Genomic DNA, 27,929 nt, shown 5'->3' with positions numbered 1-27,929 from the left:
GCATTTTGTTGGCCCAGGACAGGGTCCGGTGGAGGGCTTTAGTTAATTCGGTGATGAACCTTCTGGTTCAGTCAGCCATCTAGTTAATTAACATGGCCCCAATTTACAAAATGCTTCTTGACTGGTATATTGTTGCCCCATTGCTACATATCTGTGGTACATACACTGCTTATTTCAATGAGGAATGTTATTTTGGACAGTAGCACTTATCAATAAAAATAATAATTATTATCCGTGGCGTAACAGCTCCAGAGAGCCAAAGTCGACTAGCTTTACTGCTGGCCTCATGTTCACATGCCTAAGCAGAGGTGAACGATCATCCAACCAGATATAGGGTGACGTGTGGTCAGCACGACGAACCCCCAGCCATTGCTAGCTTTCCTGACCGGATTACGCTACTCATTGTAGCTCCCCAATTTCCTCACGATGTTGGGTTGGCACCGGTCCCATATATTGGTCGAAAGCTCATGGGAAAATTTCTTCTCCCCCGAGACTCGAACCAGCGAGCATTCCGTATCACCGGTCTGAAGCATGATGCCTCAGACCGCGCGGATATGGCGCGAGACGTAGCATTTATCAGGGTATGGAAAAAGGATGTCATACTAACTTTACCCCCTCGTGGACCCAAATCTGCTATAAACCAAGTTAAATGACACAGACAGTGTAAGTTGGAATTATGTTAATTTGAGTGAGAGTATAAATACAATGAAGAATCTCTTATAGGCTGTTTACAGGCTAACAAAGAAACTAGTTTACAAGTCAATATAAATACATATAAAACAGCTCATAAAAGAATGTGCAACACAGTCACAATTATGTTGAATATCTTTAATATTAACCATTTTATGCATCCTTTCGATAAACTCGCATAACAGGACGATCATGCCTATCCACGTATTAACATCAAAAATCTGGCAAATTAAATTTGAGATTTGTATCACATGACATAACTTCTGTTTTTCATGAACATCATATCAAATGCTATACCAGTTTTCCAAAAATGGCTCACCGTACGAAAATAATGATACAGAACATAAAATATAGATCTCAATCAGGTCTACAATTTTAATTTTAAACATTTTTGAATACAGTAAATATTTAATTAAAAACAAGGCAAAACAAATTATGACAATAAATAAATATGGTGTGAAATTTCCTGCCATTGGTCTCCAGTGAATGAACATGAAGACCAATGGGGTCCTGCAATATTACTAAAAAAAATCAGCCCCATGAAACGAAGTCTCTCTTGATAAAGTAATAGTTTCTTAGCTTGTCAGGAAATTCCCTGGAATTTCTGGAACACTGTGTATTTTTCATTTATTAAATTATCTTAAGCCCCTTATTATATATGGGCCTGAATACATGCATGTGCATTATAACTAAAACATATCTTGTTAGTGCCACCCAAGAGTACAGCTTAACCAATTGGTGATTACTGAACTTCTTATGTCTTTATTAACAGGCTTGTTTTTGAGAACGAACCAACAGAAGGAATTGTAACAGCATACTTGCTCTTTCCAGTGAAACTCCATCGACTTGTGACCGTGTATGACTACTTTGTTACAGTCTGTGAATGCATGTTCGTAGCATTCATATTTTTCTACACCATAAAATGGATAATGGATTTTGTGGTCTTAAAGGGAAAATACGAGGATAGTGCATTTGATGTTATATTGCTGCCCATTCTTCTGGTGAGATTCTCTACTCTGACTTGAGATAATATAGATTAAATAAAAGTAGTATTGCCTTGAACCATTTCATATTCACATTAATAGTTAAGATACAAGAAGTATATTTCTAAGACGGTCATTGGTGTTTGAAAGACGTGATTTGCAAACTACGTAAGACACCTGTTCTGATATTATAGATGTCACTTTGTTTCCATGGTCTCTCACTCTGATGGAATAACACAGATTACAGGCGTTTGAGAATAGGTAATTGGGGAAGAGTTGAAGGGGAATGGATTTTGTTGGTCCGGGACAGTGTCCGGTGGAGGGCTTTGGTTAATTTGGTGATGAACCTTCGGGTTCCATAAGCCATCTAGCTAGTTAGTTAGTTATTAAACTTTGCTGCTTCCTACCCAATTTCTTTTCATCCTGTTCATTGTTCAGTTACTCATGCTTTTGGATAAGTTAAATAACAATTAAAGCACCTACAGGGTAATTTTTTAATTGGTAATTCTGCTTGAATGAAGTCTAATGCACTTAATTCTTTCAGTGATTGTAATTTTATCCTTGTGTTTTTTGTCCCCAGGTTTTTAGCTATTATGCTATATGCTTCAGAATCTGTAGCTACGTGGTTATTGAACCACAAATACTTCAAAATATTTCAGAGGAGAAGTTGGGAAACTTTGACTTAACTCGTTCTTTTCGAGGAATTTACAACGTTTCAACTAGTTTTCTGTTACTTATAGCTTGGCCCCAACTTTTCAAATACACCAATTCCGAATACGTCTCGTCGCTTGTCAAGGTAAGTGTATATCTAATTTTGATATCCTGCAGTTTCGGTATCATTTATAATTGATGCTGATTTATAAAGTTGTTGCCAGATTCTAATGAGATGATACTGATGTAACGTCATAAACATAATGCTATTTCATGCCTTTGTTTTTATTTTACAGTGCTGGAAGGAGATTGCTACAATTTCAGTTGTCGTCCTCATTATTATTACCACATGCCTTCATATCATGTACTGCCATTATTGTAGTTATTACTAGAGCAAAGTGCTCCTTTCGTCTATCAAGGTCATTCGGCAAAAAAGTGTAACGAAGACAGGTCACAAGAATGTGTAAGTTGAATATCAACAAATAAACAACAATGGTTACCTAGGATTCGTCATCTGTTTACTCGGCATACAATGAAAGGAAGGGGGTTAAAACACTTGACCAACCCCCCTTCTGGGACCCACCCAGCCTCCTGTCGAATGGGTACCAGGATCCTTTCCTGGGGGTAAAGCACGGCCGGAGCGTGATGCTGACCACTCACCACCATCTGGTGCTGAGGTCAAGAAAGAGTAGGAGGTATATCTCCGCTCCCTCCAAGTGCCTGCATAGGCATTTAGCAGGATGCTTTACTGTTTTACTTTCATTGTAGTAGTGGGCAAGGCCATGGTCTAGGCAACACAGAGTTTTCCTCCGGGGGTTTCTCCGTGGCATCCCAACAATTACTCCATTCACATACAGGAGAAGGCAATGGCAAACCACTTCTGGATCATCTGCCAAGAACGTATATGAACAGGTCCCAGTCCGAGAAAAGGATGGAAGGATCCTGTTCATATGGACCTGTCGTCAGACAGAACACTAAATAAAAAATAGTGGCCACATGGGCGCTGGGACCGTGGTTCAAATCCCACTCAAGCCATTGATGTTGGTCTGTGTTTCTTTTGTGTTGTGTTGTCGTGTGTATAGGTAGAGGCCTTGCGACGGGCCGATCCGTCGTCCAAGGATTCCAACCGAATGTCTAAAGATCAAGCCAACGAAAAGTTGGGACACCCAGTGCTCAGTGTTCAGGCACTGGAAGAACAGGGCGTATCCAGTACCCCAGTATTGTAGTACAAGTGTGTTTCTATGTATAAATGTGTATAATGATAGGATGTCATGTAGGATTTGAGGTTTTCACAGCGGTGAGTATGAATTGCCCTTTTGACGGAGGCACCATGACCTCTGAAACATTGGTGGACATCTACCAAACTACGCGGCGCAACAACCCAGAAGACAGAAATCTTCATTGGATACTATCTTATCTGATTAAACAAACTATGTATCCAGAAATGTTCAACATCGACAGTTTACACTAGTGTGAAGGTGTGTATGAGAAAAATTGACCTTGAATTATTTAACCCTAAGAAAATTGTCAAAAATTTATACAAATGCAAGCAAATTCTGCATGCATGTGACTCCTCTAAGTTATATCTTCAGGTCACACTAACATCCTACTGTCTACCGGCCAGGATAAAATCCCTGCCATGTTTCCTATCATGTGGACTCGAGGGCTGCTATTGGTGGGAAGTGTGACACGCCAGAGTTTTACAGTATTACACACAGACTGAAAACATCAAGCAGTTGAGAGTAGCGTGTAGTGAGTGCACCTCTAATGTGTTCTGTGGGTGTTGTGATAATATTCTAGATTAAATCACTATGCCTCTGTGAGGTAATCTTAAAGCTATACACATTAGAACACATGAAAGCCTGTCGTCTGTTGTTCGTTCAGTGGTTGTGGAACGAATGCTTTTAAGATGGCTAGTAGCAACTCGTCACTCACCGCGAAATCTTGCGCATGCGCGTATATCAAATTACTAGCAGGGATTTTATCCTGGTCGGTGGACAGTAGATTCAACATCCTGACAATAATAATTAGGACTACTTATCCCTGAGACTTTGAATCTGCCAAGCTCCACTGACCACTTATTAGGATTTGACTCCAAAGCGTAAACCAAGTTTTAACATTGACAACACATCATTTCACTCTTACAATAACAAACAGCTTGTGCTTGCACAAAAGAAAATTTAAAAAATAAACAATAATAAATTACAATAAATGTAGTGGTGACCAATTAGTATAACCAATTGCAATTCTAGTACCCTCAATAATTTACTGATTCTTTCTTTAATCACGGGTTAAAGATTTCCGATAATTTTCGACGGCGGTCTCAACACTTTGAAAAATTGATATAAAAACTGCAATATGAAAGGAAGAATGGCAGGGAAGATAAGAATCCAGATAATGACAAATACAGGGTGAGTCAGAAGTATTAATTTATTTACTGCAATTGGGTTTGCACCCGGTGACAGTGGTCCTTACAATACACAATTACATATATTTACAAGCCTCGTGTGCGTGTTCCAGGATCAAAAATAAGAAAAATGTTCCTATGAACATGGGGTCGCAAATATTTCATTTTCGAGATAATATCCAAAAATAAGTTTCAATGAATTGACTTTATATCAAAGTGAATCCAGCTTCCAGCAAAGATTTTCAATTAACGTTTGGGCAGGAATTGTTAGCGACATGCTTATTGGTCCACACATGCTTCCATTGCGTCGAAGAGGACTTTCATATCGGTGATTCTTAAGAAGACACTTGCCACGTCTCCTTCAAGATGTACCACTGAATACAAGAAGACAAATGTGGTTTATGCACAACGGAGCCCCAGCACAGTTCTCCCGTCGCGTCAGATATCTCAATGAACAGTCCCCTCAGCGACAGATTGGACACGGTGGCCCAGGGGCATGGCCATCGAGGTCACTGGACCTGACTCCATTGGACTTTTATTTGTATGGTCCCTTGAAGTCTGTCGTTTATGCAACACCCAAAAACAATGAAGACGACTTATGGGAATGTGTGCAGAATGCATGCCAGATGATTCGAGGAAACCCTGGTGTGTACGAACGAATACGTCAGTCTTGTGTACGTTGTGCTCAGGCATGTGTGAAAATGGAGGACCAACATTTGAGCATCTGTTGTAAAGAAACATCCTTGTCCTTATTCGTACTTGGCAATAAAGTCATTCATTGAAACTTATTTTTGGCTATCATTTTGAAAACGAAACATTTGCGCCCACATGTTCATAGGGACATTTTTCTTATTTTTGATCCTGGAACACGCACACAAAGTTTGTAAACATACTTCTGACTCACCTTGTATGCATACAAAGTAATTACGGAACTTTTACCAAAGTAAATTTAAAAATATTATTCTCTAGTTAATTCTGATTTAGTGCAGATTTTTATATGTATTTATTTATTAACTTACTGCAGTAATATTCATTTATCTCTTCAGAGAGAATTTCAATGTGAAGACAAAATGTTCTTGATTAAAAATTTTGATTACACTACAGAACACTACTAAAATTAAATTTGCAAGAACTTATTTTGATATGTTAGTCTGTAGCTTTATTTTGCATGTTTGTCCATTGATATTGTTTAGGCTTATAAAAATGTGTTTATGTGTAATAAAATCATGTGTTTACAAAGGACTGCTATATTTTTACTTATTGGTGTGTAGCAAATGAAAATGTTCTGACAATAGTCGTCAAGTTTCGGAATACAGTAGGGCACTGCACATACGGTGGGTTAGGGACCAGACCCCGCCGAACAGCGGATCTTTGCCTTTTTCACTTGAAAATGCATATCAAAGCCTAATAAGATGTTTACACTATCATATAGTAAGTGCACAATAGTGCTAGGAATAAGAAAATGATATGAAAGTAAAATGAATATCAGTAGTACACACATTGCGTACCTTAAAATATTTTCGTCTTCAGTTTATAGTGATTGGTGAATATAAATTTGAAAATTGATATGTTTATAGTAGGAAGGATGAAGGAGATGGCTCATCTTCATCATCTGACTCTTCAACGAATCTTATTTGTTTCGGTGATAGTTCGGAAGCTCTAGCAGGGGTTTACTTTAGAATTTCTATCGAAATTTGGGTCTATTCTCTCATAACCTGCTATTCCAATTTCTATGTGGTTGATATATTCTTGCAATTCCTTGGTTGTCATTTCTCTCAGGACATCAGAATTTTCATCAGGATGAGACTCCTCTTCTCGAAAAATCCTCCTTTGATCTTCAAGCAGAAGAAGATCTTCATCAGATAAGGGCTGGTCATGAGACCTAAGCAATTCTGCCACGTCCTCAGGATCGACTTCGAACTCCAACTCCCTTGCCATTTCCACAACATTTGAAGTCACTTCCTCCACTGGATTTGCAAATCCTTCAAAATTGTCCATAAGTTCTGGAATTAGATTCTTTAAGAGGACTTTCATTAACTTCATCCCATGCATCTCTAATAGTTTTTATACCATCTAGAATGGCGAAACCTTTCCAAAATGCTTTTAATTTATTTTCTTTTGATGCTGCTGTGTATCACTGTTGAAGGCATTTATAGTCTTAGCGAAAGTTCTCCTTTCATAATACATTTTAAAGTTAGCAATTACACCTTGGTCCATAGGCTGCAGTAATGAAGTTGTATTTGCAGGCAGGAAAACAACATTTATCTCAGGATTGCACATGCCAATCAGAGCTCCAGGATGTCCTGGGTCATTATCAGAAAGAAGTAAAATCTTGAAAGGAATCTTCTTTTCCTTGCAGTAAGCTTCAGTCATCCATGCTCTGGCATTGGATTTATAACAAACTGGTAGGCTAGCTTTTCTATAATTCTTTAGTGCCCTAGGATTCTCGGCGTGGTAAATGAGCATGGGCTTCAACTTAGGATCACCAGCTGCATTAGCCCCTAACAAGAGTGTTAGCCTGTCTTTTGCAGCTTTGAATCCAGGCATTCTCTTCTTTGGCAATGTAAGTCCTGGATGGCATCTTTTTCCAATATAATGCAGTTTCATCCACATTAAAAATCCGTTCAAGATTTCTGTCTTCTGGTACCCTTTGGTATACTACATACTTATTACATTATAATTTGTATATTGAATGAAAGAGTAGAAATTCTTGTAGGATCTTGCTTCTTTCTGTTGTTATACATTTCTATGCGATGTTATTGGATACTATGATACAGGTTTATAAATCGTATACATTCCACAGTCCAAGCAGTCGAGAACACAGTTATGAACTCATCAGTATTCAAGATTGTTTGATATCTCAATTTCAGTTTTATATTTAGTTACATCGAAGAGAATTTGTGGGCAGACAGACAAGAATGGAGAAGAAAAATTAGAATGTAACCTTGGGTACCAGAAAAATGTATAAACATTGTTAAACCGGATATATATATAGTTAGCATAAAGTTACTTGAATGAATGGAAAAGACAGCCATAGGATTTAGAAACCTGCATGTTTTATAATTTAGCTTTTACTGGCTTAAAAATTAAACTCTTGTCATTTTTGTATTTACCAGAGCTAAAGCTTTTAGGGTGCCGTTTCAGGCTTGGTACATGCAGGTCAGGACCTGCCATTTGATTCAACCATGACAGACTGGCTAAACTATACCCAAAGGAAGAATGGATGAGGGGAAAAAAGTGCAGGGAACTGCTTGCTTTCAACTGACCAAAGTTTACATTTTTAGAAGCCAGCCAATCAGAGAAGTTCTCAGGGGTGAGGCCTCATAACTAGAAGGGACTGACTGAAATGTGCCAGTCAGTTGTGGGGATTAGAAATCAAATCAGAAACTGAAAAGGGTGTCTCAGAAGCTGTGATCCTCCAAGATTTTTAAACTTGCACACGTTCACCTACCAGTTATAGTCGGTGCAGTAGTTTTTGGCCAGTGGAATTTTCAAGGGGAAGGCTAGGAGCGAGTCTCTTTTGCGATAGTATAATGCGGACTGCACCGAGGAGCTTATCGGACTGAACGCCCAAACAAAAGAAATGCACTGACCGTGCCACCTCAGGTACACAGAGTAGGCCCATCTGCTAGCTTCTCTAACGGCCGAAAACTCCTGCACCGACTATATTATACAGAGAAGAAATGTCTTCATAAATCAGTCAAATTTAAGACTAGAAAAGGATTTTAGAACCAATTTTAAGAAATTAACTGTTACAAATATTTCATAGTCATAAACTGAGGCAAGTGCTGTAAAATTTAAGTCATGTTAACTGGAGTTCATCAAACATTATGAACATTTATTTATATGCTTGATAAATAATGAGTGAGTGTTTTGTATGGTGAAATGTATGGCTTCTAGTGGTGACAGGCAGGCAAGTGTATCCAGTTTTAAGAGACATTCTAATTACAAACCTGGTTATAATTCATATGTGGTCGGTCATGGTGATATCTCTACTACTAATCAACACCACATCCAACCCTGAGATAGCTTAAGTCCATCGCTGACTCTAGTACCAGAAGAGTCTAACTAACCTACTCATGTAATATTAAAGGTGTGGAAGACTGCAGTTACATGGGATTCAAACTGGCAACCACAACCAAGGAATTATCAATCCAAATTGCTTTTTATTCCTGAGGAAACAGTACAAAAATGTACTTTTGTATGTTTAACAAGTAAAGGACTCCATAGGGCAGAGTCATTGAGAAGCTGATCATATGCTCAGTTCGTCAAGGTATTCTCTTCTCTTTATAGAAATGATTCGTTAACTACTTTGCTATAGCTCACGACGAGTCCCTGCCCTGCACCAGATCAGACCAATCCACATTTTAATTAACTAAAATATATTTTAATATTGCCAAGTTATGAAGGGTCTCAAAACTTTAGAACCAATATTTTGTAAGCACATATCATGTCCCCTCTATGCATTCTATGTGACCTTGATTAGAACATCCTGATAATACTGGAAAAAGGGAACCAACTGTGGAGATTTTCACGCACATTTGTCAACCCTCCCTGTAATTTCATCTCTCCTAAATGCAAACATCCTTTCTCATTTTCTCTCTCAAATACACTCAGCTTCTGTTTTCTCTTGAATGTGCCAGACCAATTGAATAAAAATTTACTTGGATATTATCCATCGTCTAGTAATAAAACGTAAAAAACGACGTTTCGGAGATGGGGCTCTATGGTCCGGAGGTAGGGATTAGCTCTATCTAGTGGGCCCAACTGAGTAGGAACCTGAAGACGGAGATAGAGCCCCATCTCCGAAACGTCGTTTTACGTTTTTTACGTTTTATTACTAGACGATGGATAATATCCAAGTAAATCTTTATTCAATTGACTCTTCACCATCGTCAAGAAGTTTTAGATTTGTGCCAGACCAAGTTTCACTAACAGTTCAATTTGAAATTTCGAATAGGTTTCAAATTTTAGAGACTGATAAAGATAATGAAAGTGTGGATATCTGCAGGGAGTGGGAAAACGTCAGAAACTGCAACAAAATTTCAGCCAAAGAGAAAATAGGATACTACAGGAGAAAGCAAAATAAACCGTGGTTTGATGAAGAGTGTTCAAAATTAATCGATCGAAGGAAGCAAACAAAATTTCAATGGTTGCAGGACCCAAACAAAACAAATGCAGATAATCTATGTAATGTGAGACGTGAAGCTAGTAGAACCTTTAGAAATAATAAAAGGGAATATCAGAAAAGCAAAATGATTTGGCTTAAGACAAATAATTAGGACAAAAATATTAGAGATCTGTACAGAGGCATAGATGATTTTAAGAAAGGGTATCAACATCAGACTAATTTGGTAGAGATTGATAATAGCAATTTACTAGCATATTCAATCAAAATTTTGAATAGGTGGAAACATTTCTTTAACCAGCTCTTAAATGTTCATGAGACTGATGATGTTAGATATATTGGAAAGTTGAAAAGCTATAAATCTCCAGGTATTCATCAAATTCCTGCAGAATTAATTAAAACAGGTATCAAGATGTTGCATATGAGGATCCATAAGCTTATTCAGTTAATTTGGGATAAGAAAGAGATGCCACAACAATGGAAGGAATCCATAATTATTCCTATTCATAAGAATTGGGACAAGACAGTGTGGTAATTACCGAGGAATTTCTCTGCTATCAACCTCATACAAAATTCTATCAAACATTCTTTTGGCAAGATTAACCCCATATGCGAATGAAATTATTGGGGATCATCAGCGTGGGTTCAGACGAGACAGGTCAACGATTGATCAGATCTTTTGAATCCATCAGATACTAGAGATAAAAATGGGAGTTCAATGGGACTGTACATCAACTGTTTATAGATTTCAAAAAAACCTATGACTCTCTTACGGGAGAAGTGTTATACAATATTCTTATTGAATTTGATGTACCAAAGAAGCCAGTGAGTCTAATAAAAATGTGCTCAAATGAAATCTGTAGCAAAATTTGTATAAGTTAATATATATCTGAATCATTTTCCACCAAGAACTGTCTGAAACAGGGAGATACTTTGTCTCCATTGTTTTGTAACTTTGTGTTATGATATGCCATCAGGTAAGTCCAAGATAGGCAGGATGGTTTGCAATTGAATGAGACACATCAGCTGTTGGTATTTGCTGATGAAATTAATTTATTGGGTGAAGATATAAATATGAGAAAGAGGAAATCATAAGTTTTACTAGACGCTAGTAGAAAGGTGGTGCTAGAAGTAAATTAAAAAAAAACTAAGTACATGTTAGTATCTTGTCAGTAGACAGGAAGGTAGAATTATCTTAGGGTGGCTAATAAATCCTTTGAAAGTGTGACAAAGTTAAAATACTTGGAAACAAGATAACAAATCAAAATTATATTCATGAGGATACTAAATTCCAGAAATGCTTGCTACTTTTCAGTTCAAAATATTTTGTCTTCCCTTCTGATTTCTAAGATCCTGAAGATTAAAATATATAAAACAATAATTTTGCCTGTTGTTTTGTGTGGGTTCAAAACATGTTCTCTCACTCTGAGTGAGGAATACAGATTACAGGTGGGCCTAGGACAGAAGATGATGGGGTATGGAAAAAACTGCATAATGATGAGCTTAAAAATGTATGCTCCTCGCCCAATATTGTCAGGGTCGAGAAGAATGAGATGGGCGAGGCATGTGCGTGCATGGATAGGGCAAGAGGTGTGCACCGGGAATGATGTGGAGTTTTGAGGTTACGTCCAAGAAATTTAACTACATTCAATTGCAATTTTAAATAATACTTTTTTAATATCTAAATGCGACAGCAACAAGACTTGCAGAACTCCAAATCTGTAACATGAATGTATGCTTAAATACGCACGAATCAGAACACAATCATGAAAATAAAAAACACCGTGCACAAAAGTAGATCATATATAAAACCAAAACTTACCTTACTTTTAAATTTTCTTGAATTACGAGAATATAACATTTCGACCATTTATCATTTAACAGTCTTTGTTCAGAATCACAGACAATTCTAACCTCAATTTCAAAATACGCAGCTAATTGGTTCCGACGAACGAGGAAGGTTTTGAAGTAGTGTGTTACTTCGTTCAAGTAACTCTACTCGGGACCGATAGATGTCGCGAGTATTGCGTCTAATCGGTGTATCAACTAACTAACTAGATGGCATACCGATCCCGAAGGTTCATCAGCGAATTAACCAAAGCACAACGAAGATGTGTACGCTTTTTTGCCGAATGACCCTTCCGTATAGACGTATTTACGTAAAAAAAATATGTGGAAATGAAGAGATTGGCGCTAGATAGGCGAAAATGGATGACCGCATCAAACCAGTCGAAAGACTGATGACAAACAAACAAACAAAGATGGAGGGGAATATCTGAAGAGTCTTTAAACAATTGATTGTTGTGCCCAGCTTACGCCGGGCACAGCGGTGTATCAACAATACATTTAATCTACGTTTCCCTCTAACCAATTGTTGGCTGTAAACTAGTTTGTTTATATAGAAACACCTCAATCTACCAAAAGGAGCTAAAGCAGAACGACGTTCGCAAAATGAATGGATTTATAGAACGAGCCAACATTTATCACGTTCCATACAGATTGTGGAAATCTCTGTGCAATTTCTTCACTGGGGTAAGTAATAATTAACGAGCAGCTATCTGTCGTACCAGTACATTTAGAAGAATTCCTAAGTTATTTAAACTGCCTGTTTCAATACAACACAACGTATCAGCAAAGACAGATAGGAATTTTGCCCACGTAAACATCATATCCATGCTTTACCGAGAAATAATATTACATGCAGAATTTATTGGTATGTTTATATTCTAAGCTTTCACATCATATTTCTTGCAAATCGGTTATAAAGTACACGGACAGTGCATGGTGCCTTCAGTTTTCTTTCGCAAAGAAAAACGTGTTAAAAACTGGTTTTGAAGATGAACAGCTTATGCTGGCAATATATACTGTAGTTTTAGTAAAACTAGAAAGGCCTTACCTTTTGATACTTCCACTCATTTCGGTATATGTTAGTGTTCTCTGTTTTTTTATAACACGTTCGAATGTAATGGTTGATATTCTCTTTACATCTGTAACAGCTTACTCCATATCTGGGAGACCCCTTTGTAGGCTACTTTGACATTCGTGTTTTTGAATATTTTGGTAAGTGTTCTAATACTATTACCAAAGAATGTGAAACTGGACCATATTTTAGTATTTGTGGTGGGTTGGGCTACATTGATAGGGAGTTTAGGTGTTTTAATTAGGTTATAGGAATTTTTATGTCTCTGGAGTTATAACCGTTATTGTGTCCTATATCTTGGATAAGCTTAGTTTCTTTATCAAACTCTTCTTTGGCAATTGGTATTTTGTGCAATCTGTTTAATACAAGGTTTTCTAGCAATTCGTTAGGGGTGTGTATACTGTAAGTTGTGTTGCAGTCCTTTGCTTAAGAGATCAATTTCTCTATGATTAAATGTGAATTGTGTTAGGTTTTTGACTCTTCGGAAGAAACGCTGGTTGCATTTGAGTTTATGTGAGTAGTCTTTTTTGTCAAGTTATCTAATTTTTTGTTCAGGATATTATACTTTATATCTAGTTCTTGTTTTAATTTTTGATTAACACCTCGATCGCGGGCCATTAAACACCCCAGTGTGTATTTGCCTGTAGCCATGTTGCACACAATTCTTTATTTATTTCTTGTTTTATTTTAATTTCAACAGATGTTTTTGTTTGTTTTTTTGGCAACTATGCCATTTGTTGTTACTTTAATTTTGACATCGTTAGGACAGACTTTATAACGTAGACATTGCCTGTTGAACGATGTGGCTCATCGTAGACCACCAACGGCAATTAGGTCTGTGGACATAAAAGCTAAGTACACCAACTCCTGTGCCATCAACGTCCAGTGAGGTGTTACATAAGTATGGTCTTGTAAATTACACACCTTTTATTCTCGGTAAAACACCATAGTTTTTGATTTGTATTATATAAATTAATTTATTTTTCCACTGATGATGACCTCTTGAGGTCGAAACGCGTTTTGCATTAGTGTCCTTCAAAGTGTAAACAGTTTTGTACGTATGCATGATTTACATTCCAATACACTATACGTTATGCAAGGTTTTAAGATCCGTTGTGCAGTTTAAGTAAGCATGGGGGAATTTGGAAACGCTTAGGACATTCGGGACGACTTATGAGAAGTAGTAAGATTAAAATGGATCTGACATAAGATATACGAGGCTCGTCCACAAAGTAAGTTTCCCTGGGGCCGTTTACAGAAACAAAACACAATTTCATGGAAATATTTATTGCAACAGATACAGCAAGTGTCCAGCTATTTTTCAACATATTCGCCACCGGAATTGAGACATTTGTCATACCGTGGGACCAACTTTTGAATACCTGTGTCGTAGAAGTCTGCCGCCTGGGATTGGAACCACTGTGTGACAACCATCTCAGCCTCTCTGTCATTCTCAAAACACTGACGCTGACCGGACAGGAATTTCTTGAGGTGTAGGAAAAGATGGAAATCACTGGGAGCGAGGTCCGGGCTGTAGGGTGGATGATTAAACACCTCCCAGCTGAACTCCTGCAGGAGACTTGCTGTCCGTCGAGCCGTGTGCGGCCTAGCGTTATCACTGACCGCACTTTACAGTCGGCCGGAGCTGGAATAAGAACCTCCATCTTCAACAGCTGCAACGATGCTACTGTGAGAACGCGGGAAGTACCGTTAGTGCATGCGCCATGCTACGTCATTGCTCTATCACGTAGGCACAGTCGCTTCGCGCAATATAAGGTTTGCTAGCTGTGGGACGAGTGGGAAACTTACTTTTGGGACGCGCCTCGTACTTAACGAACCAGAGTTTCAATATTTCTCTGGTACACTGTGATGATTCAGTGTTTAAATAAATGTCACAGAATACTGGTCATACATATTTTTCCAATGTTATAGACCGTAAAACGCTCTGTAAGTATGGACTTGCGATATTTCAGTGTTTCATGCGCTTATGATACTTCCTGTTTTTGCAGAATTCCATCACGTATTACGGAGAGGACCACGAAGATAGCAATCCCAGGTGAGTGAGTGAACCTCACTATTTTAAACACCAGATTAATGGTTATAAATAACAGGTTCATCAACTGATTAGCCCAATGACTCACATGTAATGAATTTCACAATTACACAATTGAATGTTTATACCAAATGGCGCGTCGTAGAAAAAATGGCAAACAAAAACAAAGTTCCTCTTGGAGACATAACTTTAAGAAATACAAAATTCTCCATTATGGGAGGTTGGTCATAGATGTGTGTAAGACAATGGCGTTTCATAAAAAATAATAAGTTATTCCCTGAAAAGACAAACCGTGAGAATTTTATTGGAAATGTATACTCGGGTTGTCAACAAAACGTATATCAACTATTCCCATATTTCGTAAAAGAACTTGGAAATACAACTCCAAGAAAATTATTGTCGTCTTTATATTCAGAAATATAGGAGAAGGGGTGCCCAGAATGTTATTATACCAGTACTAAAAGTGGTAAGGACGTAAAATAGTCTACATTTGGAAACCCAACACCGAAAATTACGTAGATTAATCCGTTTCATAAATTACGCACAGAGTTGTCCATAAAATTTGTGCGTCGAAGGAGAAATGTCTCCTGTGTGAAGAGACGAGCTCGGAAAGATTATTCATTGAAGTGATTTTAAAAAATGTGCATTTATAACATAATCGATGCTTTAAAATTCTGTTAGAGTACAGTAAATAACGTTCATTTGTCAAATACTTGACGTTTTTAATTCTGTATCAGTTGCTTATAACTCTTGTTAATTTAACGACGTTATAATATGTAATTAATTATTTAGTTCGTAATTGGTATATTATTTCATAATATAAAACAATCAACATTAAAAAGTAAGTGCTTTTTCACAAAATAGCAAAATAATCTGTCCACAGAAGACAAAAGTTTTAGATTTGTAAATTTAAGCATTAATAAGAAATTATACTGGATATGTTCTGGATTTCCTGGTGAATTTAAAGAGCATCTATATATTGTAAAAGTATAAATTACTTGGACAAATCTTATTTTAATGCAGGTTTGTGATATTGGAAGCATATAAAAGAAAATTTTCAAGAGCTATTGACCTAGAAGACAGTACTGACGAGTACGACCTGATAAACCAGTGCGGTATCTGCCCGCTGTTGGAACAGCGTATAACTAAGTTAAATGCCAAACTGGCTGCGGTGTCAGCCGAGAGTGATGTCTTGTTAGAAGGAATAAATCTCTCAAACGAATTGATAGAATGGATGACAAATATAATTGAGGGCCAGAAACATGATATTGACACACTTCGGAAAGCTGAAGAGGAAGCAGGTGAATCAAGAAATAAATACGCAGCAATAAAACATATATTAAATAAATATATGATAGAAAATGATAGATTGGGAGCCAGCTTACGCGATAAATCAGAAGAATTGCTTGAGAGATGCAATGAAATGGTTATGCTATCAGCAGAGAGGAACATCTTGAAGAAATGTCATGATGATATGGCTGAAGAAAATGATAGACTAAAACTGCAGTCGCTGGAAATGAACAAAAGCGTAGAGTCGCTGTTATCAGAGATCGAGGACCTAAAGGAGGAAGTCGAAAGATATTCTGCCAGAGACGTTGAAGCTGATACATTAAGAACTGAGTGCCATTCAATAAGAGGAAAGATGGATGAGATGGTAACTGAACGAAACAGAATTCAAGCTGAATTCTGTGATGATTTAAGTATCGAAGAAACTTTTCTCGCAAATCACAAAAAATTAGCCATCATTTCAGCAGAAAGGGACATCTTGAAGAAATGTCATGATGATATGGCTGAAGAAAATGATAGACTAAAACAGCAGTCGCTGGAAATGAACAAAAGCTTAGAGTCGCTGTTATCAGAGATCGAGGACCTAAAGGAGGAAGTCGAAAGATATTCTGCCAGAGACGTTGAAGCTGATACATTAAGAACTGAGTGCCATTCAATAAGAGGAAAGATGGATGAGATGGTAACTGAACGAAACAGAATTCAAGCTGAATTCTGTGATGATTTAAGTATCGAAGAAACTTTTCTCGCAAATCACAAAAAATTAGCCATCATTTCAGCAGAAAGGGACATCTTGAAGAAATGTCATGATGATATGGCTGAAGAAAATGATAGACTAAAACAGCAGTCGCTGGAAATGAACAAAAGCTTAGAGTCGCTGTTATCAGAGATCGAGGACCTAAAGGAGGAAGTCGAAAGATATTCTGCCAGAGACGTTGAAGCTGATACATTAAGAACTGAGTGCCATTCAATAAGAAGAAAGATGGATGAGATGGTAACTGAACGAAACAGAATTCAAGCTGAATTCTGTGATGATTTAAGTATCGAAGAAACTTTTCTCGCAAATCGCAATAAATTAGCCATCATTTCAGCAGAAAGGGACGTCTTGAAGAAATGTCATGATGATATGGCTGAAGAAAATGATAGACTAAAACGGCAGTCGCTGGAAATGAACAAAAGCGTAGAGTCGCTGTTATCAGAGATCGAGGACCTAAAGCATGAAGTCGAAAGATATTCTGCCAGAGACGTTGAAGCTGATACATTAAGAACTGAGTGCTATTCAATAAGAAGAAAGATGGATGAGATGGTAACTGAACGAAACAGAATTCAAGCTGAATTCTGTGATGATTTAAGTATCGAAGAAACTTTTCTCGCAAATCACAAAAAATTAGCCATCATTTCAGCAGAAAGGGACATCTTGAAGAAATGTCATGATGATATGGCTGAAGAAAATGATAGACTAAAACAGCAGTCGCTGGAAATGAACAAAAGCTTAGAGTCGCTGTTATCAGAGATCGAGGACCTAAAGGAGGAAGTCGAAAGATATTCTGCCAGAGACGTTGAAGCTGATACATTAAGAACTGAGTGCCATTCAATAAGAGGAAAGATGGATGAGATGGTAACTGAACGAAACAGAATTCAAGCTGAATTCTGTGATGATTTAAGTATCGAAGAAACTTTTCTCGCAAATCACAAAAAATTAGCCATCATTTCAGCAGAAAGGGACATCTTGAAGAAATGTCATGATGATATGGCTGAAGAAAATGATAGACTAAAACAGCAGTCGCTGGAAATGAACAAAAGCTTAGAGTCGCTGTTATCAGAGATCGAGGACCTAAAGGAGGAAGTCGAAAGATATTCTGCCAGAGACGTTGAAGCTGATACATTAAGAACTGAGTGCCATTCAATAAGAAGAAAGATGGATGAGATGGTAACTGAACGAAACAGAATTCAAGCTGAATTCTGTGATGATTTAAGTATCGAAGAAACTTTTCTCGCAAATCGCAATAAATTAGCCATCATTTCAGCAGAAAGGGACGTCTTGAAGAAATGTCATGATGATATGGCTGAAGAAAATGATAGACTAAAACGGCAGTCGCTGGAAATGAACAAAAGCGTAGAGTCGCTGTTATCAGAGATCGAGGACCTAAAGCATGAAGTCGAAAGATATTCTGCCAGAGACGTTGAAGCTGATACATTAAGAACTGAGTGCTATTCAATAAGAAGAAAGATGGATGAGATGGTAACTGAACGAAACAGAATTCAAGCTGAATTCTGTGATGATTTAAGTATCGAAGAAACTTTTCTCGCAAATCACAAAAAATTAGCCATCATTTCAGCAGAAAGGGACATCTTGAAGAAATGTCATGATGATATGGCTGAAGAAAATGATAGACTAAAACAGCAGTCGCTGGAAATGAACAAAAGCTTAGAGTCGCTGTTATCAGAGATCGAGGACCTAAAGGAGGAAGTCGAAAGATATTCTGCCAGAGACGTTGAAGCTGATACATTAAGAACTGAGTGCCATTCAATAAGAAGAAAGATGGATGAGATGGTAACTGAACGAAACAGAATTCAAGCTGAATTCTGTGATGATTTAAGTATCGAAGAAACTTTTCTCGCAAATCGGAAGAAAATAGCCATCATTTCAGCAGAAAGGGACGTCTTGAAGACAAGTCATGATGATATTGTTGAAGAAAATTATAGACTAAAACGGCAGGCGCTGGAAATGAACAAAAGCATAGAGTCGCTGTTATCAGAGATCGAGGACCTAAAGCATGAAGTCGAAAGATATTCTGCCAGAGACGTTGAAGCTGATACATTAAGAACTGAGTGCTATTCAATAAGAAGAAAGATGGATGAGATGGTAACTGAACGAAACAGAATTCAAGCTGAATTCTGTGATGATTTAAGTATCGAAGAAACTTTTCTCGCAAATCACAAAAAATTAGCCATCATTTCAGCAGAAAGGGACATCTTGAAGAAATGTCATGATGATATGGCTGAAGAAAATGATAGACTAAAACAGCAGTCGCTGGAAATGAACAAAAGCTTAGAGTCGCTGTTATCAGAGATCGAGGACCTAAAGGAGGAAGTCGAAAGATATTCTGCCAGAGACGTTGAAGCTGATACATTAAGAACTGAGTGCCATTCAATAAGAGGAAAGATGGATGAGATGGTAACTGAACGAAACAGAATTCAAGCTGAATTCTGTGATGATTTAAGTATCGAAGAAACTTTTCTCGCAAATCGCAATAAATTAGCCATCATTTCAGCAGAAAGGGACATCTTGAAGAAATGTCATGATGATATGGCTGAAGAAAATTATAGACTAAAACAGCAGTCGCTGGAAATGAACAAAAGCTTAGAGTCGCTGTTATCAGAGATCGAGGACCTAAAGCATGAAGTCGAAAGATATTCTGCCAGAGACGTTGAAGCTGATACATTAAGAACTGAGTGCCATTCAATAAGAGGAAAGATGGATGAGATGGTAACTGAACGAAACAGAATTCAAGCTGAATTCTGTGATGATTTAAGTATCGAAGAAACTTTTCTCGCAAATCGCAATAAATTAGCCATCATTTCAGCAGAAAGGGACGTCTTGAAGACAAGTCATGATGATATTGTTGAAGAAAATGATAGACTAAAACGGCAGTCGCTGGAAATGAACAAAACCGTAAGGTCGCTGTTATCAGAGATTGAGGACCTAAAGGAGGAAGTCGAAAGATATTCTGCCAGAGACGTTGAAGCTGATACATTAAGAACTGAGTGCTATTCAATAAGAGGAAAGATGGATGAGATGGTAACTGAACGAAACAAAATACAATCTGAATTCTGTGATGATTTAAGTATAGAAGAAACTTTTCTCGCAAATCGCAATACATTAGCCATCATTTCAGCAGAAAGGGACGTCTTGAAGACAAGTCATGATGATATTGTTGCAGAAAATGATAGACTAAAACGGCAGTCGCTGGAAATGAACAAAACCGTAGAGTCGCTGTTATCAGAGATTGAGGACCTAAAGGAGGAAGTCGAAAGATCTTCGGCCAGAGAAGTTGAAGCTGATACATTAAGAACTGAGTGCCATTCAATAAGAGGAAAGATGGAAGAGATGGTAACTGAACGAAACAGAATTCAAGCTGAATTCTGTGATGATTTAAGTATCGAAGAAACTTTTCTCGCAAACCGGAAGAAAATAGCCATCATTTCAGCAGAAAGGGACGTCTTGAAGACAAGTCATGATGATATTGTTGAAGAAAATGATAGACTAAAACGGCAGGCGCTGGAAATGAACAAAAGCATAGAGTCGCTGTTATCAGAGATCGAGGACCCAAAGCATGAAGTCGAAAGATCTTCTGCCAGAGAAGTTGAAGCTGATACATTAAGAACTGAGTGCTATTCAATAAGAGGAAAGATGGAAGAGATGGTAACTGAACGAAACAGAATTCAAGCTGAATTCTGTGATGATTTAAGTATCGAAGAAACTTTTCTCGCAAATCGGAAGAAAATAGCCATCATTTCAGCAGAAAGGGACGTCTTGAAGACAAGTCATGATGATATTGTTGAAGAAAATTATAGACTAAAACGGCAGTCGCTGGAAATGAACAAAACCGTAGAGTCGCTGTTATCAGAGATTGAGGACCTGAAGGAGGAATTCGAAAGATCTTCTGCCAGAGAAGTTGAAGCTAATACGTTAAGAAATGAGTGCTATTCAATAAGAGGAAAGATGGATGAGATGGTAACTGAACGAAACAAAATACAATCTGAATTCTGTGATGATTTAAGTATAGAAGAAACTTTTCTCGCAAATCGGAAGAAAATAGCCATCATTTCAGCAGAAAGGGACGTCTTGAAGACAAGTCATGATGATATTGTTGAAGAAAATGATAGACTAAAACGGCAGTCGCTGGAAATGAACAAAACCGTAGAGTCGCTGTTATCAGAGATTGAGGACCTGAAGGAGGAATTCGAAAGATCTTCTGCCAGAGACGTTGATGCTAATACATTAAGAATTGAGTGCCATTCAATAAAAGGAAAGATGGATGAGATGGTAACTGAACGAAACACAATACAATCTGAATTCTGTGATGATTTAAGTATCGAAGAAACTTTTCTCGCAAACCGGAAGAAAATTGCCATCATTTCAGCAGAAAGGGACGTCTTGAAGACAAGTCATGATGATATTGTTGAAGAAAATGATAGACTAAAACGGCAGTCGCTGGAAATGAACAAAACCGTAGAGTCGCTGTTATCAGAGATTGAGGACCTGAAGGAGGAATTCGAAAGATCTTCTGCCAGAGAAGTTGATGCTAATACATTAAGAATTGAGTGCTATTCAATAAGAGGAGAAGTGGATGAAATGGTAACTGAACGTAACAAAATACAATCTGAATTCTGTGATGATTTAAGTATCGATGAAACTTTTCTCGCAAATCGGAAGAAAGTAGCCATCATTTCAGCAGAAAAGGACGTCTTGAAGACAAGTCATGATGATATTGTTGAAGAAAATGATAGACTAAAACGGCATTCGCTGGAAATGAACAAAACCGTAGAGTCGCTGTTATCAGAGATTGAGGTCCTTATGCAGGAATACGTAAGTGCTTCTGCTAGAGAATTTGATGCTGATACATTAAGAAATGAGTGCAATTCAATAAGAGTAAACTTGGATTTAATGCTAAATGAACGTAACAAAATACAAGCTGAATTCTGTGATGATTTAAGTGTCGAAGAATCTTTGCTCGCAATGCGCAAGGAGGTGGTTATTTTGTCAGCTGAAAGGGACGTCTTGAAGTTAAGTCATGATGATTTTGTTGAAGAAAATGGTAGACTAATGCGGCAGTCGCTGGAGATGAACAAAACCATAGAGTCGCTGTTATCAGAAATCGAGGACCTGAAGGAGGAAGTCGAAAGAATCTCTGCCAGAGATGTTGAAGCTGATGTATTAAGTATTGAGTGCAATTCAATGAAAGTAAAAATGGATGAAATGATATCTGAACGTAACAGAATACAAGCTGAATTCTGTGAGGATTTAAGTATTGAAGAAGCTTTGCTAGCGTTGCGCACGCAGGTAGCCATCTTGTCAGCAGAAAGGGACGTCATCAAGGCGCAGCGTGAACAAGTGACCTACGTGGACGTCAGTATAGCTAGCCAGCCGACGCATGATCTGCGTGGTGCAGCAGAGGAAACGGAAATGCTTGTAGAGCGACTGAAGAACCCTTTTATCTCGCCGTCATCCAAGTCTGAGGACACACAGGTAAGCCACTTCATTCTATCATCTGCAGATCGTGTATCAGTAAATAGAGGAATTTAACGGAGTCCTGAGGGAGAAATAAAGTCTGTATTATGAAGGAGTGAGTAAGATAGGAAGAAAGGCGGTTGTCTTCTGGGTTGTAACACCGTGTAGGATGGTAGAAGCTTTCTAGTGATTCTGAAACTACCTCAAGAACGATGGTAAACTTAATTATACCAGACTACACGGCGCTACGATCCAGAAAACAGCCAACGTCATGTTCACCGACGTGTAAACTTGAAATTTTTCGTCGTATGACGAAAGTTAGCTTTGGCGGAGTTTAAGTACTGCAGAAACATTACTTGTCATAGATTCATTTGTAAGTTAATCCTGCACATTTTTGGGCGTGTATGCTTATTACCACCAACCTGAAAGTTACAAAATTTTGAAAATGTTTGTAGTACCCTCTGATCAACCGGCTTTTACTCGTCTGACAAAATATCGAAATCAGACATAAATATATGAACAAGCTTCAGAAAAGAACCAACCTATCCCATCTTCCCTCTCATAATGCCCAGACTCTCTTAGCCAGTTTATTCCGTTAATTCAAGGATTAACAATAAAGTAATGGTAAACTATAATACAGTTTTGCTTTCCTCTCTTCCCAGAAAAGTTGATTCTTTTATGGTACACTCTTAAGTGGGAATTACCATATAAACCCACATCGAGTCTTCACATCGCCTACTTTATAAACCTAAAATATATTGATTTTAAATTTGAAGAACTGGTCTAGGCGTTCTTTTCGCCACACACGAAGAGAGGTGAAGTCCGATAAAGTCTACGCTAATCTGAGGGAGGTACAATTACAAAAAGGAAGGAAACTTCTGCATTTATTAATCTGGAATTCATATCTGTATTAAAACTTCGTCTTTTTAAAGGAAATTTTTACTATTTAATACAATTAATGGCTCTGCTTAAAGACAGGCGTACTCTTAAAATATTTTAGTTCTCTATTCTAATCATCGAACAACGAGCTGATCACTCGCCCCTCAAAATGTACAACTACATCAAGTGACCTCCCATATAGGAGAAGACCAAGGCTCGTGACGGGCTGTAGAGCCACAGATAATAACAATGATAATTATTATTACGAGGGTCGCTCATTAAGTAATGCCCCACATTTTTTTTCTCAGCCAATAATGAAGATAGAAAAGTGTACTTTTACATGCTTGAGATTTGATGTTTCCCGCGTTCGTGTACGGAGTTTCAAATGATTCCAACCGATAGCGGAGCTGTAGTGAACTGTTAAAATGGCGTCTGTGAACGACTCTCGTTACAAGCAACGAGCTGTAATTGAATTCCTTGTTGCTGAAAAAGAAACGGTGGTGAACATTCATAAACGTTTGTGTGCTGTGTATGGAAGCTGTGCAGTCGATAGGAGCACCGTTGGTCGCTGGGCTAAGAGAGTTAAAGCTTCAGGAAGTGAAGAAACCGAGCTCCGTGATCTGCCGCGCTCTGGGCGTCCTGCCACAGCCACCACTCCAGACATGTTGAACCGCGCGGATGCCATTATTCGTGAGGATCGGCGCATCACAACTCGACAATTGGCCCAACAGCTTTCAGTCAGCAATGGAAGTGTGATTGCAATTATCCAGGCTCTCGCATATTCGAAGGTGTGCGCAAGATGGGTTCCACGAAGTCTCACAGCAGACCACAGGATTCAAAGGAAAACGATTTCTTCTGAATTGTTGGAGCGTTTTGATGCTGAGGGAGAGGTCTTTCTGTCCCGGATCATTACAGGTGACGAAACCTGGATACACCACTTTGAGCCAGAGACAAAAAGGCAGTCAATGGAGTGGCATCATCCTCAATCACCGAGAAAGAAGAAATTCAAGACAACTCCCTCCGCCGGAAAAGTCATGATGACTGTCTTTTGGGACAGTGATGGGGTCATTCTTGTGGATGTGATGCCAAGAGGTGCGACCATCAATTCAGACGCGTACATCAGGACCCTGAAAACCCTCAAGAAGCGTTTTCGACGAGTTCGGCCTCACAAGCATCCAGCAGAAATTTTGCTCCTGCACGACAATGCACGCCCTCACACAAGTCTGAGAACCCGGGAAGAAATCACCAAATTTGGTTGAACGGTGCTGCCCCATCCACCCTCCGACTCCATCTCTTTGGGCCACTTAAAGATGCTATCCGCGGAACAAGGTTTGAAGATGACGAGAGCGTTATTCAAGCAGTGAGGACATGGCTACGTGCACAGGACAAGAGCTGGTACCGGCAAGGCATGCATGCACTTGTTCCACGCTGGCGTAAAACCGTACAAGTTGATGGGGACTATGTGGAAAAATAGTATGTGTAAAGGAAACATTGATTTATATTGTCACTAAATTTGAGTCATCTTGAATAAATATGTTCTGAGGAAAAAAATGTGGGGCATTACTTAATGAGCGACCCTCGTATTATTTTTATCGAGCGCCTAAAGCAGCAGACAGTTGAGAATCACTGTTGAAAAATTGCTTTAGTGTATCTTTTTCTCTGTCATCCAGTTATTTAATACGAAAAGTGTTTGATTTTTGTTTTAATACGACAATTTGTTTCTGACTGGTTGCAATGTTTCGCAGATACAACTTCAGACTCGAGTCGTCGATTGTAGTCAAGCCTTTGTTAAGAAGGAAAGCATTTTGAGACTTCACAAACTTCAGCTTTTCGAGTATAAACAGAAGCAGTTGGACCAGAACGATATAATTAAACAAATTAAGTGCGAAAATGAGGCGATGCAGGAATATATAACAAAGTTACAAGAAGAGATTACTCAGTACCAACAGAGGGAGAGGGATCAAGACGAAATTATCAAGGATGCGGACAGTCAACATAAGAGACAACTACGACGTATCAGAAGCTTGGAACGAGTTATTAGAGACAATAAGATGGCGGAGAAGGAGCAGATTGAGGTTATAACACGTCTGGAGGGAAAAATTAAAAATTTGTCTGAATACATCAGGAGACTAGAGAATGAAGCTATTGAAGCTAAGGAGAAGTTTCTGGAGCAGGATAAGGCTATGGAAGATATGCAGAGCCGAAATAAAGAGCTAACAGACTGTATAAAAACTTTGAAGTATGATGATAATAGTTACAAAGCTAAACAGCAGATGGCGGAGGAAGTTGAGATGTTTACAGAAATGGAAAGTGAGTATGGGAAGCTCATGGATTGTGTAAGAAAGTTGAAGAACGATATTCATCATTCCAACGTGAGGGAGCTGGAGAAAGATGTTCTTCTTAGAGACATGGAAAACCAGATTAAATATCTTTGTATCGCAGCTATAGAAGGAGAACGTACTGACATGGACTCCGAATCGTCTCCTGATCAAAACGTCACTCCAGAAAATACAAAAATACAGATACACTTCAATCCTGGCAGTACCAACATTGGCGATTTAAGTACCAACTACGGTAAAGAAGGGCCCCAACAGTAATTCCGTTTCTTACGTAGAATATCACGTGATTACTTAGATTGTTCTACGGGCAACTCTCGGTTTACAAACGAGTTCCGTTCCAAGACGTTGTTCGTTATGTGTATCTTGCATTCCTGAGCTTTTACGATATTATTATATATTATAATAAGAGGAATCACCGATTTCTTTCCCACGAGAAAACATTCTACGCGGCGTGGCATGTAAACCAACATTTTTTACTGACTAAATTAGTTTTATTAACAGTTCAGTATTATTATCATATAATAATTTTATGATAATTATTGTAATAAATACATTTTTAAAAGTTTATTTATTTAAATCTTACAATTATGTTCACTATACGTTTAGCATTTCGTTTTATAAGGATCTCTATCTATTGGCGACTTTAAGAAATTTTGAATGAGTTGTGACGTTCGTTATAGCGAATGTTCGTAAATCGAACGTTCTTAAACCGAGAGTTGCCTGTATTTACAGGCCTAAAGTTTACAGACACTTGATGTTTGTTGTAACTGTGACGTTCACACACACATTTTTACCACCTCAAGAATCTACAGATTAATAAATAGGGGTGCTGAGTTACAGAATGCATACGTTTCATGTTTTACCATCTTTACAGGCTACAAGATTTATAATTATTTAATAAATTATAACAAATCTCTGCTCAGGTCTGCCACGATTTATTCTCTATGAATCGTATTATAAGTATCACGGTATCAGATTTTATATATCTGTTCTAATCTTAACTTTTCCCCGTCACAGTGTGCCCTGGTCTTTCTCTGTTTTGCTATGTTATGCGGGGACCAGTGAGAGCCAGAAGATGGCTGTCTTCTGGGTTGTTGCAACGTGTAATCTGGTAGAAGTTTACCGAAGTTCAAGAGGTCTTTGCTGTATCCATCATCAAGGTATTCATCGCCCTGATGATGGAGGCAGGAGAAACCTCTGAGACATCGGTAAATTTTTACCAGACCCACTGGGCAACAATCCAGAAGAGATGCCGTGAAAACCTCAAATCCTAGACAGAGTGAGCCAGTGTCTGCTCGGTGGTCGGACGCTTAACGTCCGTTCCATTTCTTGTTCGGACTAAATTAGGCGGGTCTTTTCCTGGCTTAGAAAGTGGGGCAGAGACCCGATAAAGATTCCCGGAACTGCTTTGTGGATCCAATGTTCTCTGTGTGTGATTAGTCTGTACTATTATATGTATATATTTACATCTGTTTAATTTATAAAAAATAAAACATTTCCATCTTCAAATTATCCTACAATTTCCTACTACGTTTTCCAAGTGTCCGCTTGTCCAGAGATTTCACTGTCAAAATTTTGTAAGCTTTCTTCGCCCCTCAGATCAAAGTTACAAATTCGTAACCTCTTTCACAAAGTTACGTCGACGATAATACGTGGCCCATATAAACAACAAAAACCATCGTTATGTAATGTCTTGTGCAGAATTTACAACTTATTTCCGTCTCATATTCAAATATTTTACTCGAAAGACCTTTAAAACGCTTTTAATTAATGTATTTACCCACAAAGTTAAAAAACCACTATTTACAGTGACACAAATTGAGTGGCAGAATGGTTATGTTTATTTTTTGAAACGTTGGTAAGCGTGTACCAGACAACACGGCGCAAGATAGTAGCAGACAGTCATTGTTATAACGGCCGCCGCGAGAACCTGAAATTTCACCTTGATTTTTAAAAGTTTCGTAAATTAGGCGGGAGGATAATCCATTTCTAAATCAATTATAATCACCGTCTGATCTGGTGCTTTAAATCACAATTTTTCATGCGAAAAATAAGATGCCCCCCTCGAAAATTGTATAAGGCGTTCCATCAAATTTCGATGTAAGAGTCGAAAACTAGGCTCAGTAAGAAGGACGCAAGTCGAAAGCAACTTTCATTCGATTAAGCCTTTCTTATCGAGAAACAAAGACACAGAAGTACGCTTACGTGGTAAGGATAGGGAAGGCGGTGATGTTCTACTTGAAGATATTATTGGGAACTTCTGGAAATGCTGAGAAAAACCAGGAACATACGAGATTGGAATGTCTATGGCTCCTATTGAAATTTAACCGCGTTGATGTCCAGTTCCAGAATTCGGTCAA

At 38.2% G+C, this 27,929-nt stretch overlaps 3 protein-coding genes across 8 annotated transcripts in view; 2 read left to right on the top strand and 1 right to left on the bottom strand.

Moving 5' to 3' along the window:
* Positions 1 to 2,830, top strand: part of LOC110838329 (polycystin-2-like protein 1) — a 40,980-nt gene extending 38,150 nt beyond the window's left edge. For all 4 annotated transcript variants that reach the window (XM_087345854.1, XM_087345853.1, XM_087345852.1 and 1 more), the window contains 3 exons: positions 1,463 to 1,691; positions 2,254 to 2,469; positions 2,621 to 2,830. In XM_087345854.1, coding sequence (XP_087201980.1) covers positions 1,463 to 1,691; positions 2,254 to 2,469; positions 2,621 to 2,716 — 541 coding nt within the window. In that variant the 3' untranslated portion in view covers positions 2,717 to 2,830. The remainder of the gene's footprint in view (positions 1 to 1,462; positions 1,692 to 2,253; positions 2,470 to 2,620) is intronic.
* Positions 1 to 11,837, bottom strand: part of LOC110838315 (tachykinin-like peptides receptor 86C) — a 63,689-nt gene extending 51,852 nt beyond the window's left edge. For both annotated transcript variants that reach the window (XM_022081413.2, XM_022081421.2), the window contains exon 1: positions 11,682 to 11,837. The gene's annotated coding sequence lies outside the window, so the exon portion shown is untranslated. The remainder of the gene's footprint in view (positions 1 to 11,681) is intronic.
* Positions 11,838 to 12,272: 435 nt separating this feature from the next.
* Positions 12,273 to 27,306, top strand: LOC110838330 (uncharacterized). Of its 2 annotated transcripts, none has more exons than XM_087345848.1 (4): positions 12,273 to 12,391; positions 14,789 to 14,835; positions 15,856 to 22,369; positions 24,976 to 27,306. In XM_087345848.1, the coding sequence occupies exons 1-4, from the start codon at positions 12,311 to 12,313 to the stop codon at positions 25,825 to 25,827; spliced, it is 7,494 nt and encodes a 2,497-aa protein (XP_087201974.1). In that variant the 5' UTR covers positions 12,273 to 12,310; the 3' UTR covers positions 25,828 to 27,306. The 2 variants fall into 2 exon arrangements, with proteins under 2 accessions (XP_087201974.1, XP_087201975.1); XM_087345849.1 differs by lacking the exon at positions 24,976 to 27,306 and adding an exon at positions 23,014 to 23,198.
* The last annotated feature ends 623 nt before the right edge of the window (positions 27,307 to 27,929 follow it).

This window comes from Zootermopsis nevadensis, unplaced genomic scaffold (genome assembly GCF_977971745.1).
Source record: "Zootermopsis nevadensis isolate Lab colony 2312 unplaced genomic scaffold, Znev_1.0 Znev_ptg000009l, whole genome shotgun sequence".
Lineage (NCBI taxonomy): Eukaryota > Metazoa > Arthropoda > Insecta > Blattodea > Termopsidae > Zootermopsis > Zootermopsis nevadensis.
The sequence above is the reverse complement of the archived record's forward strand: the minus strand, read 5'-3'. Positions and strand labels throughout refer to the sequence as shown.

Coding starts and splice junctions, on each gene's coding strand:
- LOC110838330 (XM_087345848.1), top strand. CDS start 12,311: ATGAATGGATTTATAGAACGAGCCAACATTTATCACGTTCCATACAGA. Junction 12,392..14,788: donor TGTGCAATTTCTTCACTGGG/GTAAGTAATAAT, acceptor CTGTTTTTGCAG/AATTCCATCACGTATTACGG. Junction 22,370..24,975: donor CCAAGTCTGAGGACACACAG/GTAAGCCACTTC, acceptor AATGTTTCGCAG/ATACAACTTCAGACTCGAGT.